This window comes from Tachyglossus aculeatus, chromosome 3, assembly GCF_015852505.1.
Source record: "Tachyglossus aculeatus isolate mTacAcu1 chromosome 3, mTacAcu1.pri, whole genome shotgun sequence".
NCBI classification, from domain to species: domain Eukaryota; kingdom Metazoa; phylum Chordata; class Mammalia; order Monotremata; family Tachyglossidae; genus Tachyglossus; species Tachyglossus aculeatus.
In genome coordinates this window covers 48,996,737-49,016,546 of record NC_052068.1, presented here as the reverse complement: position 1 = coordinate 49,016,546, position 19,810 = coordinate 48,996,737, and the positions used below count along the sequence as shown (strand labels likewise).

The following is a 19,810-nucleotide window of genomic DNA, read 5'->3' as shown; positions in this document are numbered from 1 at the left end:
ATAAAAATGCATATGCATCTAAGTAAATAGCTGAATACATAAGTACATAAGAGCAAATAAGGGTCTCAGTGAATCACTTAGAATAGAGAGTTTAGTCTGTATAATTGTGTTTACATTTTAAGTAAAAAAAACATGATCAGTGCTATATTTTTCCTCAATGTGGTATGATTAAACTGTAGCACAGAGGTTAATAGTCTTGCCTGAGGCTCTGAGAGATATCTGTTTCAGAGCTGGAACAAGAACTCAGAAACTTTTGGCTTTCAGCATTTTACTAAGAAAAAATATTGTCAGACAACATCTTCTCCCCCCAGGACACCTATATATTCTGGCTTGATGCTAGGAAGTACCAATGATCTAATACGTTTTCTGTTTCCAGTCACTGAGACCATTTTCCCCTAGGATTTCTGAGACTTCATTTTCTTAATGACTTGTTTTATTGATCATTGTTCTGGGCTCACCCTGGTTCAGTTTGTTGTTAATTATAACCTGGAACAGAGAGGAAGGGTAAATGAAGGAGTTTGTATGGTTGGTGGGAGAAGGGGGAGGGTGTGTGTTTGTGTGTGTGTGTGTGTGTGTGTGTGTGTGTGTGTGTGAGAGAGAGAGAGAGAGAATGAATATGAATAAGAGAATGTGACCTTCCTTCAAGATTTGCCCAGTCATTATATGGTTACAACATCCTTAGATAAACAATTCATTCTTATATCTTCTCCTCTCTTCTCCATGTAAAGTTAAAGCATATTTTATTGTATAAAATGCCTTTGGCCAGTGGTGATACTGTGGATTCAAATAATATGTGTCCTCTGAAGAACTTCTCCTCCTACCTTACCTCACCGATCTCCTATTACAACCCAGACTGCACACTTTATTCCTGTAATGTCAATCTACTCACTGTACCTTAATAATGATAATAATAATGATAATAATAATAATGGGATTGAAATCTCATCTATACCCCTGCCAGCCCCTCGCCCACGTCCTCCCTCTGGCCTGGAACTCCATCCCGCTTCATATCCAACAGTCCATTAGCTTCAAACCCCTCCTAAAATCACATCTTCTTCCAGAGGCCTTCCCTGACTAAAGCTTCTTTCCCTTTACTTGTCTTCCCTTCTGAGTCACCTATGCACTTGAATCTGAACTCCTTAAGCCCTTGATAATCACCCACCCTAGTGTGTCTTCCACGCCTAAACCTTTGCACTGAAGATAGTCATTATTGACTCCCCCATCCTAAAAAACCCTCTCTTGACCTCGCCTCCCCCTCTAGTTATCGCCCTAGCTCCCTCCTACCCTTCCTTTCCAAACTCCTAGAACGAGTTGTCTACACTCGCTGCCTCAAATTCCTCAATGCCAACTCTCTCCTTCACCCCCTCCAATGGCTTCCGTCCCCTACACTCCACTGAAACTGCCCTTTCAGAGGTCACCAGTGACCTCCTTCTTGCCAAATCCAATGGTTCTTACTCTATCCTAATCCTCCTCGACCTCTCAGCTGCCTTTGACACTGTGGACCACCCCCTTCTCCTCAACATGCTATCCAACGCTGGCTTCACAGATTCCGTCCTCTGCTGGTTCTCCTCTTACCTCTCCGGCCTTTCATTCTCAGTCTCCTTTGTGGGCTCCTCCTCCCCCTCCCATCCCCTTACTGTAGGGGTTCCTCAAGGGTCAGTTCTTGGTCCCCTTCTGTTCTCTACACTCACTCCCTTGGTGAACTCATTTGCTCCCATGGCTTCAACTATCATCTCTATGCTGATGACACCCAAATCTACATCTCTGCCCCTGCTCTCTCTTCCTCCCTCCAGGCTCGTATCTCCCTCCTCCTGTCTTCAAGACATCTCCATCTGGATGTCTACCTGCCATCTAAAACTCAATATGTCCAAGTCTAAACTCCTTACCTTCCCTCCCAAACCCTGCCCTCTCCCTGACTTTCCCATCACTATAGACGGCACTACCATCCTTCCTGTCAAACAAGCCCACAACCTTGGTGTCATCCTCGACTCCACTTTATAGTTCACCCCACACATCCAATCTGTCACCAAAACCTGCCAGTCTCACCTCCGCAGCATTGCCAAGATCCACCCTTTCCTCCATCCAAACCGCTACCTTGCTGGTTCTATCTCTAATCCTATCCCGACTGGATTACTGCATCAGCCTCCTCTCTGATCTCCCTTCCTCCTGTCTCTCCCCACTTCAGTCTACACTTCACTCTGCTGCCTGGATCATCTTTGTGCAGAAACGCTCTGGGCATGTTACTCCTCTCCTCAAATATCTCCAGTGGCTGCCTGTCAACCTACGAATCTAGCAAAAACTCATCACTCTCGGCTTCAAGGTTCTCTATCACCTCACCCCCTCCTTCCTCACCTCCCTTCTCTCCTTCTACAGCCCATCCCACACCCTCTACTCCTCTGCCACTAACCTCCTCACAGTACCTCATTCTCTCCTGTCCCGCCGTCGACCCCCGGCCCACGTCCTTCCCCTGGCCTGGAATGCCCTCCTTCCCCACATCCGCCAAGCTAGCTATTTTCCTCCCTTCAGAGTCCTACTGAGAACTCACCTCCTCCAGGAGGCCTTCCCAGACTGAGCACCCTTTTTCCTCTCCTCCTCCCCATCCCCCCCACCCTACCTCCTTCCCGTCCCCGCGGCACTTGTATGTATTTGTACAGATTTGTTACTCTATTTATATTACTTGTAAATATTTACTGTTCTGTTTATTTTTGGTAAAGATGTGCATTTAGCTTTAATTCTATTTGTTTTGACAATTTTGACACCTGTCTACATGTTTTGTTTTGTTGTCTGTCTCCCCTTTCTAGACTGTGAGCCCATTTGTGGGTAGGGACCGTCTCTATATGTTGCTGACTTGTACTTCCCAAGTGTTTAATACAGTGCTCTGCGCACAGTAAGTGCCCAGTAAATATGATTGAATGAGTGAATGAATGAATGAATATATTTCCAAAGCAATCATAGCTAGTTTGAAAGAGACTTTTGTTAAAGTTAAATTTTGCTTCTTGAGGCATCATAATGCGGGATTCCCATTAGTGTTTTAAAATATATTTTGACTTCATTTTTTAGGTTCATTAACAAATATGACATTCGCGGTGGGCATAGCATTCTACGCCGTACTGGGTTACTGCATAAGGGATTGGCGGACCTTGACAATTGTTTCAAATTCTCCTGGAGTTTTATTCTTCCTACTCTCACTGTAAGTCATTTCCATTGTACCCATGGATTGTATTTATAAACCAGTCTATTCCACAGGCCATATGGAATCACATGGGGGCTGACTTTGTAACCTCTGGTGCCTGAATGAAGGATAGACAGGTTACAGACTGTAAACTTGTCTCTAGACTGTAAACTTGTTGTGGGCAGAGAATATGTCTGTTTATAGTTGTACTCTCCCAAGTGCTTAGTATTGTGCTCTGCACACAGTAAGCTCTCAACAAATATGATTGAATGAATGAATGAAGTTACAACAGGAGAGTTTTGAAATGAATTTGCATTTACCAAACAGAGGTTGGTGGACTTCCTAGCAATTGATAGCTGGCCATCTTGTCATCTGTATTAAACAGGTGAATTTGAAGCCAGAGAACCTGGAGGAGAAACAAAAACAGCACACCTTGTATGCATGAGAAAATATATAGAGTAAGGGATACAAGTGAGTCTTTAATATGTTTTTAAATTAAAAGCAACAGGAAGGAATATGTGGGCAGGGAACTTGTCTGACAACTCTGTTATATTGTGCTCTCCCAAGCACTTAGTACTTAGCACTGCACAAAATAAGCAATCAATGAATATGATTGATTGATTGAGTAGCTATGTATTGTAATGGAGAAAAATTGAGCCGACAGCAGGCTGACAATGGTGGATATCAGGATATCCAGGTGAATGTCACCTGAAACCACTTCTTGAACCTCCTGTCAATCAATCAGTTGGATTTGCTGAACACTTAGTAGTCGCAGAGCACTGAACTAAGTACTTGGGTTTGGAATGTGACAGGTCTGATCCAGGTACAGCGAGTAAGTTGCCATTAGAAGGACAAAGTGGGCAGAGTTGTAGATGTGCCAGATTAAGAGAAGATAGACCTGACAGGGTTTGGTGATAGTATGAGATGAATGAGAAATGAGTGGAGAATAATGCCAAGATTGTGGGCATGTGCAGCCCGTTGTTGGGTAGGGACCGTCTCTATATGTTGCCAACTTGTACATCCCAAGCGCTTAGTACAGTGCTCTGCACACAGTAAGTGCTCAATAAATACTATTGAATGAATGAATGAATACAGTACAACAGAGTTAGACACGTTCCCTGTCCAAAACGAGCTCACAGTCTAGAGGGGGGGACAGACATTAATATGAATTAATTATTATTATGAATTATGAATGAATTAATGCTAAGTACTTAGTATAGTGCTTTGCACACACTAAGCGCTCAATAAATACAATTGGATTGAATGAATGAATGATTGAATGAATATGAAAAAATAAATAATTTATAATGTAGAATTTCAGGATGTGTACATAAATGATGTGGGTTAAGAGTGGGGAAAATATTAGATGTCCAAAGATCACAGATTGAGGTGCATGGGTGACGCAGAAGGAAAAGGGAGCCGGGGAAAAGAGGGCTTAATAGGGGAAGGCCTCTTGGAGGAGATGGGACCTTAGTAATGCTTTGAAGGTGGAGAGAGTGGTGGTCTGGTGTATATGGAAGGGGAAGGAGTTCCAGGCTAGGGGGATGGGGTGGAAAAGGGGTCAGCAGTGAGACTGATGAGAACGGGACACAGTGAGTATGCTGGCACTAGAGAAATTGGGCTGTAACCTTCAGTCATCTGGCAACTCCCAGTGGACAGGGAGCAGTTTGTTCTTTTCTGATGTTTTTTTTTTGTCCCGGTTGAGCAGTGGGAGATGGCAACAGCTTCCTTCCTATCCATCCAAACCGCTACCACTCTGATCCAGGAACTGGTCATATTACGACTCAACTACCACATCTGCTTCCTTGCTGACTTTTCTGCATCTTGTTTCTTCCCCTCTCCAGTCCATACTGCTCTGTGCTGCCCAGATCATTTTTCTAAAATGCCATTCTGCTCCAATCTCACTGCTTCTCAAAAACGTCCAGTTATTGCCTATTCCTTCATTCATTCGTTCAATCGTATTTATTGAGCGCTTACTATGTGCAGAGCAATGTACTAAGTGCTTGGGAAGTAGAATTCAGCAACAGAGACAATCCCTGCCCACAATGGGCTCACAGTCTAGAAGAGACTCCTGACTCTCAGGTTCAAGACTTTCAATCAGTTCTCTTTGTATTTCGTTTTTCTCCCCTACCACTACACCTTAGCTTACACTTTTCATTCCTCTCAAGCCAACCTACTCACGGTGCATTGTTCTCTTCTCTCCCACCATCGACTTCTTGCTCACACTTTTCTTTCTGCCTGGAATCCCTCTTTTTCATGCTATTTGTTAAACACTTACAGTGTGCCAGGTACTGTACTAAGCATTAGGGTAGATAAAAGCTAATCAAGTTGGATACAGTTGATGTCCCCCAAGGTGCTCACAGTCTTAATGCCCATTTTACAGATGAGGTAACTGAGGCTTAGAGAAATGAAGTGACTTGCCCAAAGTCACACAGCAGAAAAGTGGCAGAGCTGGGATTAGCTGGAACTTGTGACTCTCAAGCCAGTGCTCTATCCATTACACCATGTTACTTCTCCTTCACACCTGACAGATCACTGCTTTCCTTGTCTTCAAAGTCCTTCTGAAATCACATCTCCAACAGGAGGCCTTCTGTGATTATTCCCTCAACCCTCCACCCTACTTTCTCCTCTATGGCCACTTCAGTATTTGCATATGACCAAACACTTCTAGACTGTAAGCCCGGTGTAGGCAGGGATTGTCTCTATTGCTGAATTGTACTTTCCAAGCATATAGTATAGTGCTCTGCACCCAGTAAGCACTCAATAGATGTGATTGAATGAAACACTTGGATACTCACAACTCCCCTTAGCATTCCATACACATCTTTGTATTCCATTGCGTCCTCCTTCCTCAGATTTTTTTAGTGTCTGTCTCCCCACTAGTTTGTAAATTCCTTGATGGTAGGGAATGTCTACTAATTCTGTTCTGCTCTCTCATACAGTTTAGTACAGTGTTCTGCATACAGTAGGTACTCAACAAATCAATAAAGCAATTGTATTTATTGAGTGCAACCTGTGCACAAAGCAAGGTACCAAGTACTTTCATTCATTCATTCAATTGTATTTATTGAGCGTTTACTGTGTGCAAAGCACAGTACTAAGCGCTTCGGAAGTACAACTTAGCAACATATAGAGACGGTCCCTACCCAACAACGGCTCACAGTGTAGAAGGGGGAGACAGACAACAAAACAAAACATTTAGACGGGTGTCAAAATTATCAGAACAAATAGAATTATAGCAATATGCACATCATTAACAAAATAAATAGAATAGTAAATATGTACAAGTAAAATAAATAAAGTAATAAATCTGTACAAATATATAAAAGTGCTGTGGGGAGGGGAAGGAGGTAGGGCAGAGAGGGAATGGGGAGGAGGAGAGGAAAAAGGGGGCTCAGTCTGGGAAGGCCTCAAGGAGGAGGTGAGCTCTCAGTAGGGCTTTGAAGGGAGGAAGAGAGCTAGCTTGGCGGATGTGTGGAGGGAGGGCATTCCAGGCCAGGGGAAGGACATAGGCCAGGGGTCAACGGCGGGACAAGCGAGAATGAGGCACAGTGAGGAGGTTAGCGGCAAAGGAGCGGAGGGTGCAGGCTGGGCTGTAGAAGGAGAGAAGGGAGAGTACAATACAATAAACTTGGCAGATGCAGTCTTTGGTGTCTAGGAGCTAACAATCTAGTGGGAAGAGCGGAGGGTGCAGGCTGGGCTGTAGAAGGAGAGAAGGGAGAGTACAATACAATAAACTTGGCAGATGCAGTCTTTGGTCTCAAGGAGCTAACAATCTAGTGGGAAGACAGATATTAAAACAAATTACAGATAAGGGGAAAAACAGAGTATGAGGATATGTTCATAAGTGTTGTTGGGGCTGGGGTTGGGTGAATAGCAAAGTGCTTAAGGGGTACAGACCCAAGTACTTAGGAGACATAGAAGGGAGGGTGAATAGGGTGGGAAAATGAGAGGTTAGTAAAGGGAGGAGAAATTACTTTAATAGGACACTTTGAATAAGGGGAAGATGGAAGTCTGTCTGATATGAAGGAGGAGGGATTTCCAGGCAGGATTGATTGACTGACTGAGCTTAGACCTCCTAGCCTTATCAACACCAATGACCCTCAAATCAAGCTGAAATTGGGACTTTTCCAGAAGGGGAAGACGGATGTGCAGGGTGGGTGCAGAAGCCATGCCTGGTTCATCCAGGGTTTTAGCTCCACCCCTAGAAATCACAGCCCTTAGTCCTTTACTCCTGGAAGCTCTGTAACCAGCAGCCACTGGGGACCTAAGTTTCTAGGCAGTTCCTTGGCAGAGAATGGAACAGACAGATTGACCTAAAGGCAGTTTTCTGTCTCCAGTCAATCAGTCAGAATCCAATACCCCACAAGAAGCCCACCTCTTAAGAAACTCTATCTCTTTGATAACACTGGTTTTGGGGCACTTGTGGTCAGGGTAATTCCTACCCTCCTAGGTTTATGTGGGATGGGATGTTTTGCCAGGGCCCATGCTTGGCTTGGGCCTGAGTGTTCTGTGCACGAGTGGTGACATTGTTGGTGGCCTCTCTGTTTATCTGGGACTAGCTCTCTCCGGAAATGCAGCCCAGCTTCCCTTCCAAAACCCACTGGAACTTTCTGACTTTAATATTAGTGACTTGGGGTTTGGCTAAGGCTGGGACTGGAATTGGGAACAGTTCAGTTGAGCCAGGAAAATCCAGTCTGTGCAGCCCAAGGCATCTCTTCAACTTATTGTAGCACTGCCATCAGAACCTTTAGAAAACAGAGACTACTGGTCCTGGAGTAGCCAAGATCCGCTGGCATCAGGCTAGGGTGAGAGGCCATTAAGTTGAGGAGTGGGATTTATATGCCTTCACTGACTTCCCACATCGAACAATCACTGGTACCTAGTGAGAGCTTACTATGTGCAGAGTACTATACTAAGCACTTAAGCAAGTACACCATAGCAAGAGTTAGTAGCACATTCCTTGCCCACATCGAGACCCAGAAAGCCTGAAGATGCCTTTGCCGGTCCCCCTTTTCTCATTCATTCATCATTCAGTCAGTCATTCAGTCATTCAGTCATATTTATTGAGTGCTTACTGTGTGCAGAGCACTGTACTAAGCTCTTGGAAAGTACAATTCGGCAACAAATAGAGTGAACCCAGGGAGCAGAATTTGAAATCTGCATCTAGGGGAGGCAGTTACCCAGACTATCAACTTCTCCTCAGGCCCTTTCCCAGAGGAGTCCTGGAAACCAGGACACATCAGCACCTCTGCCTGGAAATGGAATTGAAATGATGATGATCTTTTAGACTGTGAGCGCACCTTTTAGACTGTGAGCCCACCTTTTAGACTGTGAGCCCACTGTTGGGTAGGGACTGTCTCTATATGTTGCCAACTTATACTTCCCAAGCGCTTAGTACAGTGCTGTGCACACAGTAAGCACTCAACAAATATGATTGATTGATTGATGAGAAAGGACCAGAGTCTCAGAGCAAGACCAACAACATTGAAAACACTAAAAACAGAAGGAACATTCAGAGCAGTCAATCAATTGAACACTTGCTGAGTGCAGAGCTCTGTACTAAGCACTTGGGAGAGTGCAATGGCAGACAAGTTCCCTGCCCACAAGGAGCTCAGAGTAGAGCAAGGCATGAGTGGGGGAAAGAAACAGGAGAGAATTTTAATACAATAATAGTTAAACAATAAAAATAAAACAGGATACAACAAGGTGCATAGGGGAAGACAGAACAAAAAGGAGATGAGTGACAGAGAAGGCCTGAAAAATCAAGAATAATTAAGGGAGAAAAGGAAAACTGGGAAGAGAAGATGTGGACCTCAGAGTGAGAGTAATAGTTGGAAGAAAGGGATGGGGCAAGTGAGTATCCCAATGGAGAAATAAATAGGTAAATTGGATTTTCTGTATTTTAGGAATGTTCATTAATTTTCATTGTAGGGTTGATTTTGTCCTTTTAGTCTTAATGTTCTCAACTTCTGTCTTGCTTCCTGAATTGTATGAATGCTTTTTTAAAACTCTTGCTTTACGGGGATAAAGAATCAAAGCATTCAAAATTAATTTTGTTTCATCTTGCACCATGCCATAGAACCCTTTTCCCCATGCTGTTTGATTTTTGGCACTATTTGAAAAATCTGGCTACCAAATATAGCCGATTATTAATTTCTCTGGTTTTGAAGCTGACTGAGCACCAGTCTTTGGGAAACTTGGAAAAGATCATGCCATTACTGTATAAGCTTGCCCTTTTCACTGATTTACAAAGGAGAGCGAGGCACTGACTCCATTTGGTAGGAATGAGTTTTCTTAATCGAATCCTTTTTTGGTAGTTTGCTTCCTGAATCACCAAGATGGCTGTATTCCCAAGGGGACATGGAAAAAGCAGAGGAGGTGCTGCAGTACATAGCCCACGGTAATGGAAATGAAAGATTGAGGATAAAATTGAAACCATGTGTGGAAACTATCAAAATACATGACTCAGCACTGGGTGTCCTAAATCTAGTGAAACATCCAGTCCTCTGTTGGCGAACTGTCATCTTGATGTATATCTGGTAAGTGGTAAAGTGAAGATGTGCTGAGGGAGAGCTTGGGAAATTGATTAATATTATCCTCCCCTCTCCTTACCCCCACCTCCTTTAAAAGTAAATCAGCCTAAATAGCTGGTCTATGCCTGGGGGTCTCTGCCCTAACCTCTCCCCCAACCCCTGCTCTTTTCAGGACCTGGTTAGCCCTAAGAAGAACCTCATTCCTCCTTGTCAAACCAGTGTCCCCCAGGGGACAGCTGAATTGCTCACCTCTCCAACTATTCTGATGCCTCCAGGCTCTTGGGCCCTGGACTTCCTACCTCTGCAGTTCCTTTCTTCACTTCCCTTCTCCTCTTTCTCCTTTTTTTTCCATAGCGCAATTTTCCTAACCAGGTGTTGCTTTGAAACCTTCTGAATGCTGGTCAGAGCACTCAGCAGTCATTGAGTAAGAGCCAGTTTAATCTGTGTACATACACGCACACACACATTTTCAAATAAAACTGTTGAGTTGGTTAATAGTTTCAGGGGATGAAAATAGAATAATAATGTTAATAATAAGAAAAAATGGGGTATTAAGCAGTAATTCTATGACCAGCATTGTACTAAGTGCGGGAGTTAGATACAACATAATCAGGTTGGATATAGGCCTTGTGTGACATAGGGTTCACAGCCAAAGGGAGAGGGAGGCCAAGTACTTAATCCCCATTTAATACATGAGGAAACTGAGCCACAGGGAAGTAGTGACTTGTCCAAGGTCACACAGAAGGCCAGTGAAGGAGTTGGGATTAGAATCCAGGTCCTTTGACTCCCGGCTATACTTTATCCATTAGACTACACTGCTTCTAAATCATGCATCAGTGACTTGTCCAAGGTCACACAGGAGGCAAGTAGAAGAGTTGGGATTAGAATCCAGGTCCTTTGACTTCAGCAATGCTTTATCAATTAGGTTACACTGCTTCTAAATCATGCAAAAAGGAATGAAAATGGATTCCTGTGATGATGTAATTACTTTTTGATGAAGCTGAGCTCATCTAAATTGTTGGGGAACTGAGTGGTCTGGTAGAAGGATTGGATGAACCAGAATTCAGAAAATTCAGGCTTTGTTCTTGGCTTTTCCAAGAATGAAACTGCATGAACTTGAGCAAATGAATCAGGCTCTGTGGCCCGGTTTTCCCATCTGTGAAATGAGTCCATTGCTGTGGTTCATGAGTCAGTGAGTTAACAGATGAGAAATGTTTTGAACCCCAAAGAGATATTGCTGAGGATCATTTTTCAAGTTTCTTGCAATAATAATAATAATAGTAATAATATCTGCAAGTTCCTGGTGGCCAGGGAGCATGTCTACCAACTCTAGTGTACTCTCAAAGGTGCTTAGTACAGTGCTCTGCACACAGTAAGCGCTCAATAAATTTGATTGATTGATTGATATTTCTTAAGCACTTACTATGTGCCAAGCACTATACTAAACACTGGGGTAGATATGTCATCAGGTTGAACACAGACCCTGTCCCACATGAGGTTCATAATGTGAGAGGGAAAACAGGTATTTCATTTCCATTTTGCAGATGAGGAAACTGAGATACAAAGAAGTGACTTGACCAGGGTTGCCAGCAAGTGGCAGAGTTGGGATTAGAATGATCCAGGGGCCCATACTCTTTGCACTAGACCATGCTTCTTCTAAACCAATGAACCCTCTTCTGTCTCTTCATAGCAGGAGGGTGGGCAGGGTAGTAAAATGCAAGTGAATGAGATTGGGTCTCAAGAACCATAGAGGAATACAATTGGGTTCTTCAATGGATTTATGCAAGTTGGGTTGGGGTCATAGTTGCCCACTACTGGTGATACTGATAGTGTCACAGTAACAGTTATTTCTCACCCTTTGTGACTACTCCCATGTGTACTTCTTTTAGAGGAGCAAATGGAATTTGCTGATGGCCACCAACGACGATGATTCTCTGCTTGGTTTGAGTTCAGGAGGGGAAAGATGGAGGGGTGCTATATACCAGGGTATTACTATTCACAAGGTTTAAAACTGTCACATAAGTCTTGAAAACCAAAGAAAACCCACAACAAATGGCAATGAGTTGTGTGAATAGCGCAATTAATGCCATATGTTCTGTTTAATTTTAATGTGTGCTACAGTTTGCCAGAAGAAAATTCTGATGAAATCCAAACAAAAGGTTATTTTTTCCCATCATTGTACAGCTTCTATGATTTTATTAATTCTTATGTACGATTACCCTTGGCTTTAGCTTCCCTTGGAGAAGAAATTCTTTTTTCTCTGGTAGTCTCTTGACATGATCATTGACTGTGGAAAAATAAGTTGCACTAGTCTTTTCTGAACACAGCAATGTTCCTAGAACTAAGATCTGAAGCCAGTTTGGCTAGAATCTTTGCTCATAGCTTTTTTTTCCCATTGGCTGTTACTCATAATTCCTCTCCTCTCTAGGGAGGATGTTGTAAGTTGTACACCTAGTTCTCTTATAATACAGGGGATTGTGTTCTTGTGAAACCCTGCATTATGGTAAACTCCCATTATAGTTCTCAGTTTCCAAGCTGTGTGAATGTGCACAAATCATGTCTTTCAATAGCAGAGCTCATTGCATCCAAGCAGGCTCATGTCATCAGATGGATATTTCCTAATCTTTTAATGGCATCACAGCCAAAATGGGTAGTGAAAATATGTTACATCAGACTGGGTCTATATTATGTTGGTGTTGAGTGAAATTTCTAAAATCATTATCTAGCTGGTCCTAGAATAATTTGTATGACTTAAATTAGTAGCATGTAGTGGTGGTTCTCTAACCTTTATGTGATCTGCATATATAATGACCTCTTAACACTGGACTTTTCTCCTCCACGCATGCTTTTGGCTGATTTGTAGCAAACACTGCTTAATTTTAGATAACAAGGCATCGGGTCAGATAGTGAAGGAGTATCAGTCAATCAACTGATGGTAGTTATTGAGCACCTGCTTTGTGCAGAGTGCTATGCTAAGCGCTTGGGAGAATACAGTACAGTTGGTAGATATGGTCCTCACCCTCAGGGAGCTTACCAAGAAACAGGGAGTTGGCCAGCAGGACCTTCTGTATTGATATAGAGGACCAGTGACTCTGATCTACTGGAGAAAGACATTCGCCTTTATCCCCTCATCTCATCCCTTCTCCAAAACCTCTTGTGACCCTGGGTTCCAGCCAGACCAAAGCAGGGCATATGGTGAGGTAGGGGTTTGAATTTCATTTGAAATGGTCACTTAAAGGATCCTTAACAACCAGACAACCTAAATCATAATTTTACTAGTCAAAGCATGGCATAGTGGGTAGAGCACAGTCTGGGGAGTCAGAAGTTTGTGGGTTCTAATCCTGTCTCTGTCACTTGTCTGCTGTGTGGCCTTGGGCAAGTCATTTCACTTCTCTGTGCCACAGTGACCTCACCTGTAAAATGGGGAATAAGACTATGAGTCCCATGCAGGACAGGGACCATGTCCATCCTGATCTGCTTGCATCCACCCTAGCGCTTAAATGCAGTGTCTAGCAAATAGTAAGCACTTAACAAATACTATTATTATTATTGTTATGTTTACATGTTAGTAATATATCATAATATCAAAATGAATTAAGCCATTTTGGATATTTACAGGTATGTCTGCAGTCTGGTGTATTATGGTCTTACCCTGAATGCTGGTGAGCTAAAAGGAAATTTGTATATAAATATAGCTCTTTATGGCCTTGTGGAAGTCCCAGCATTCCCTCTCTGCATATTCTTTATTGAGAAGTCCTGGTACGTATTATTCCAAGTGAATGTTGGTTATCTATAATCAGTGTGCAGTCAATCTTATGATTAATGCAGGACAGTAAGTCCTCAATAAGTACAATTGATTGATTGATGGTCACCCTAGTCCCACAGCACTTATGTCCATATTCTTACACTCTACTATTTCCCCTAAGTGTAATTTATTTTAATGTCTGTCTCCCAGTGTAAGCCTGTAAACTCCTTGTGGGCAGGGATCACATCTACCAACTCTATTACATTGTAGTTTCCCAAGTGCTCAGTACAGTGTTCTGCAAACAGTAAGTGCTCAATAAATACCACTGATTAATTGATGGACCTTTTTTTCTGAGAAGCTCAAAAATACCGGGCCTGATCTTTCTTGATAGAAAGGAGTGAGTAATGTGAAAAGTCCTTCAGGTCGTTCAGGCCATAAGTGAAACTGAATACAAAACCTGTTGACCTGAAAAATTTAAGTAAGGCCTTTACCAAGTGAGCAGCTTTATTCCTTTTTTATAGATAAGCCTAGACCCACTGTCATTGCCACCGTCATCAGCAGCCTGAATGTAGTGGTACCTCCTTACTCTGCACCAGGGGCAGTGCCAGGTGCGCTGCTTTTGATTATGTAGACAGTGTGCCTGCCCTTGAGGGGCTTTCAGTCCAGTCAGGCAACACAGAAAAGACCAATACTGATAATTACACCCAGGTTGGGGAACACGTTTTCAACATGAATAAAAACTTAAAAAAAATTCACAAGTTTAGGGAAGTTTCTTCATTATTGAGGGGGAAGCAAAGAGGATGAATGAGATTGGGCCTAGTTGGTGTGCTGAAGTGGTGATGGAGAGGGTGGTGCATGATAGGAGGGAAGAATGAGGACAAGTAGGACCTTTCAATGATAATAATATTTGTGGTGTTTGTAGAGGGCTTACTATGTGCCAGGCCCTGTACCAAGTGCTGGGGTAGATACAAGTTAATCGGGTTGAGCTCAGTCCCTGTCCCATATGGGGCTCCCGGTCTCCATCCCAATTTACAGATGAGGTAACTGAGGCACAGAGAAGTTAAGTGACTTGCTCAAGTTTGCACAGAAGATAAGTGGCAGAGCTGGGATTAGAACCCAGTTCCTTCTGACTCCAAGGACCGTACTCTATCCACTAGGCCACACTACTTCTCAATCACAACATGCTTTCAGTCACAAGAAACACCTATTATACACAGAGTATTTTGTTAGGCCCTTGGAAAATATATTGAAGTAATACATGGAAGGATCACTGTCTTCAAGGTGATTGAAATCTAATGGGGATGACATAAATGCACGGTAGTACTTTTTTTTTTTCAAGTAGCATTTGTTGAGGGTTTACTATGTGCCAGGCACTGTACTATGCACTGGCATAGATACAATATAACCAGGTTGGACACAATCCAATGTGGGGCTCAAAGTCTTAATCCCCATGTTACAGATGAGGTAATTGAGACACAGAGAAGTGAAGTGACTTTCTCTAAATCACGCAACAGACAAGTGGCAGAGCAGGGGATAGAACCCAGGTCCTCTGACTCCTAGACCTGTGTCCTCTCTCTAGGTCACACTGCTTCTCTCAGTTAGGTGAAGATGAGCATGTATTGATTCCAGTTGCCATTAATTCAGTTGTGGTTACATCTCACCTCCTGGTACTCCTCTGCAGGTGAGATTCAGAGCCCCATCTTATTATTGTTATTATGATTGTTGATAATCACAATAATAATAATACTGATTGTGATATTTAAGTAGTTACTCTGTGTCAATCAGTGGTATTTATTGACTGCTTACTTTGGGGAGGGCACGGTACTCAGCACCTAGGAAAGTACAATATAATAGAGTTGGTAGAGATGATCCCTGCCCACAAGGAACTTACAGTCCACAGTGGGAAAATCCGGGGTAGACACAAGATTATCAGGTTGGACACAGTCCCTGCCCACTTAGGGTTTATGGTCTAAGAAGAGGGATTAAAAGGTATTTAATCCCCAATTTACATATGAAGGAATTGAGGCACAGAGAAGTTAAGTGATTTAACCAAGGTCACATAACACACTAGTTGCAGAGCTATGGTGGCTCCAGTCTTGGTATCCAATAGGTATTTGGACTGAAGTAAGCCCAACTGAACAACAGATATAGCACTGAGTGGGGAGTTGGGTACTTAGGGAAACCTATTAAGGATATTGCTGGTTGGCTCTGGGACTTATCTGGGCTTGGAATCTAAAGTTCATATCTGTATGTGTCATAAGCCTGGGTGGCCAACTCTAAATCAGTCATCACTATAAATTGGAAAGTTTATCAAGTTATCATAATATGGGTTACCCAGATAATGAAATAAACAAAGCAAACAATATTTGTCACTGGCCTGCCAAAAATCATTTCCATAATATGGGTTAACCAGATAATGAAATAAACAAAGCAAACAATATTTGTCACTGGCCTGCCATAAATTATTTCCATCTCCAGATAAGTAGCTGGGCAAACAGCTCTCTGCAGGGCTGAATTCAAATGTCATTTTATTCTTTAATAGATGGGCGTTAAGAATATATCAGGAATGTTCATTTACATAAATATTTTGCAGTGATGTTTATTACAGTAATCAATTCTCTCTCTGAGGTAAGTTGATAGTTTAAGCTACACTTTACAAATTAGGACACCGAGGCTCAATGCCCTGGCCAAAGTCACAGGCCGGGTGAGTGCCAGGTCTCCTCAACATCTAGGCTGTTAAAAGATCAGGGAGCCACTTAGCTCTTCCCCCAGCCTGCCCCTGGGCATTGTTTGGAATCATTTATTTTGGTTAGTTTGATTTCTGATATGATTTCTCAATTAGAAATCCCCTGTTTTACATGAAGGGGGCCGGAAAACAGAAGTGCTACCCTTTATGTACCCGTTGTCTACATCGTATTGTTTGCAATCAATTCATTTGGTCAGTTAGAAATTTTGACTTACAGGGATCAAGAAAGTGGAGAAATCACCTTCCTAGACTTCCCCCTCTGCCTTATCACCTTCTTCTTCTTCTTTTCTTTTTTTTTTTTGAGATATGCTGCTCTGCTACAGGAGTGAATGTAATAGTGAGCCAACAAATAAGTGGAAGGTGGTGAAATAATGAGATAAGATTTCAAGCAAAGAGATGAGCCAAAGATAACCCACAAAGAGCACTGATGAATGGCATTTTTGTTCAGTGAACTGAGCCAATATTTATTGACATGATCTTGGCTGCAGGCTTACAAAATAGGAACAAATGTAGGAATGCCAAGTTGTCTGTGCTGTAGTCACTTTTCTGACCAAAATATTTGATCCCATCAATAGACTGTTTGAGAGTCCTGAAAAGATCCAAAGTTTACTCCATAATACCGTTACAGGTCACACCAGAATTAAAGGTGACAGGTCACATCCTATTATCAGAGCAGTGAAGCAGGATTGTGTAGCAAGACTAATTTTATTCAAGCCATGCTTGAAGATAAAACAAGGAACCTAGTGCTGATGGCAGAATTCTCTCCTGAGTCTTTTGGAAAAGCTTCCAAATCAACAAGTTTCAAGAACATAGTAAACCCTTTACCAAGTCAAACCAGTTAACTAGCCTGGTATTTTGTCTCTGATGATGGCAACCTAAGATATTTTGAGGAACAGTTTGTAGCTGCCCTTCTTGATATCCATCATTAGGGCTATGGGTATGTGTGTAATATTCAAAACTCCTTCTCCTAGTAATGCATATGGACGTTGCCAGAAATCTGGGAGCTCATGATCCAGGAGTTATTATATACTTATAACTCTGCCCTGGAAGCAAGTAGGTAATGCAGATAATTTTGAAAAGCTGTGCAAAGTCAGTAAACCTCTGTGGACTTAAATTAAGCCTGAAGAAGTCCAAGTTTGAATATCTGCCACACGGGAAAACTTAAAATCAAAGATTTCATTAGCATTGCAAGGCTGAAGACTGCCACTTAGGCAGTAAACTGTCCAATGATGCCATAAAGCATAAATGAAGAAAAAAGAATTGGGTGATAAGACCAGCCTTCTTCTTCTTGTTATCACTATCATTATTATCATTATTATTATTATTAGTAGTAGTAGTAGTAGTAGTAGTACTAGTAGTAGTAGTAGAGTGGGGTGCCAGTGTAGCATTAAGTAATAGTAGTGCCAATGTGGCATTAAATAATCTCAGCTCTGCCACTTATCAGCTCTGTGACTTCAGGCAAGTCACTTAACTTCTCTGTGCCTTTTACCTCATCTGTAAAATGGGGATTAAGACTGTGAGCCCCACGTGGGACAACCTTTCATTCATTCATTCAATCGTATTTATTGAGCGCTTACTGTGTGCAGAGCACTGTACTAAGCGCTTGGGAAGTACAAGTTGGCAACATGTAGAGATGGTCCCTACCCAACAGTGGGCTCACAGTCTCGAAGGGGGAGACAGACAACAAAAGAAAACATATTAACAAAATAAAATAAATAGAATAAATATGTACAAGTAAAACAAATAAATAGAGTAATAAATATATACAAACATATATACATATATACAGGTGCTGTGGGGAGGGGAAGGAGGTAAGGCCTGGGGGATGGGAAGAGGGGGAGAGGGAGGAGGGGGAGAGGAAGGAGGGGGCTCTGTCTGGGAAGGCCTCCTGGAGGAGGTGAGCTCTCAGTAGGGCTTTGAAGGGAAGAAGAGAGCTAGCTTGGTGGATGTGCGGAGGGAGGGCATTCCAGGCCAGCGGGATGACGTGGGCTGGGGGTCGATGGCGGGACAGGTGAGAACGAGGCACAGTGAGGAGATTAGCGGCAGAGGAGTGGAGGGTGCGGGCTGGGCTGTAGAAGGAGAGAATGGAGGTGAGGTAGAAGGGGGCGAGGTGATGGAGAGCATTGAAGCCGAGGGTGAGGAATTTTTGCCTGATAATCACCTGATCACCTTCTAACTTCTCCAACACTTAGAACAGTGCTTTGCACATAGCGCTTAACAAAATGCCATCATTAATTAATAGTAGTAATAGCAGTCATCAAGCACCCACTAGGTGAAATGCACTGTACCCAGTCCTTTGGAAGTACAAAAACTGTCAAAAAGCACAATGAGGAAATACAGAAAATTGGCACATTCTCTGTCTAAAAAGAGTTTATACTTTAACTTGGGAGATCTAATGTGTTTAGAAGTAGAGCAATCAAAATGAATAAGCCAAGGTGGCTTTCAATCAGTCAATCAATCATTTGTATATATTGAGGGTTTACCTTGTGCAGGACACTGTACTAAGCACTTGGGAGAGTACAAACAACAATATAACAGGCATATCCCTTGCCCACAACACACAATCAGAAATGGGGGTAGCCCTTGTTTATGTGAAGGGATAACTCTAAAGTTAAGGTCCATTTTTATTTGTGAGGTTTCATCCCCTTTATTTTAAGGTGATAGGTCCAAACAGTTCTCTTGCTCAATTAAGAGTCACTTACTGACAACAGTAACTCAAAGGGCTTATCTAAAGTTCATAACCTAAAGTTAAGAACTCCATCAGTAGTCTCTCCATTTGACACCATGGTAAAGGATCTTTTTGTCTAACGTCTTCAGTACACAATTCATTATTAAAACATGTATGAGTCCCATGATATGGCAGTATGGGGTAGTAGAATTGGACAAGGCTGTCTCAAGGAAACTTTGTTTTCCATATGCCCGATTAAGCCCCATGGATAAACGTCACAATCTTCATAGTTTTATATTCATTTTGCACCATTTAGTGGTGAATTTGTAAGTATTTTTGAAACCATTTTTTTCCTAAGAATATCTCCTTGGGAGGAAAAACTGATTAGAATGGATGAAAATTAAAGACTAGCCTATGCACATACAACTCTTTCTAGAAAAATAGGAGGAAGGTCTCTGAACCTGGAGACTTGTAGTGCAATACCTTTCTTAGTGCGGTGCTCTGCACACAGTAAGCGCTCAATAAATAAGATTGAATGAACAGTAATGGTAGTGTAGCAATGTGGGAAAGAGACTATTAGTAAGTAATTTGTGTCAAGTAATAGAATTAATAGAGCATACTGTTCAAAATGTAGACTTAGACATAGTTCTATCTGGTCAGCTTGAGAAATTTTCCTGACTCACTCCAGAGCAATGAGAGGTCCAGAGTGTTTATAACTTACTTTGCCAGAACTCTGAGTGCCTAATTTATGGACAATCAGCCATCTACTCCTTTCCTTCTAGGGCAGGAAGACAAAAAACCACTGCCACTTTTCTCACTTTTGCTGGATTTGCCTGCATATTTTCCACATTTTTACCTGAGAACTCAGGTAGGTATAAAATATGTTGAGTAAGTGGGCTTTTCCCCTAATTGGTTGAAATGCTACGAAACCCGTGACACTTTT

General features: G+C 42.4%; 1 protein-coding gene across 1 annotated transcript in view; it reads left to right on the top strand.

Moving 5' to 3' along the window:
• The window catches only part of LOC119925208 (solute carrier family 22 member 15-like), a 77,732-nt gene that overhangs the window by 34,607 nt on the left and 23,315 nt on the right, over positions 1 to 19,810 (top strand). Inside the window, exons 5-8 of the mRNA XM_038743301.1 lie at positions 3,061 to 3,190; positions 9,493 to 9,714; positions 13,327 to 13,467; positions 19,650 to 19,735. Of these exons, the coding sequence (XP_038599229.1) occupies positions 3,061 to 3,190; positions 9,493 to 9,714; positions 13,327 to 13,467; positions 19,650 to 19,735 (579 nt within the window). The remainder of the gene's footprint in view (positions 1 to 3,060; positions 3,191 to 9,492; positions 9,715 to 13,326; positions 13,468 to 19,649; positions 19,736 to 19,810) is intronic.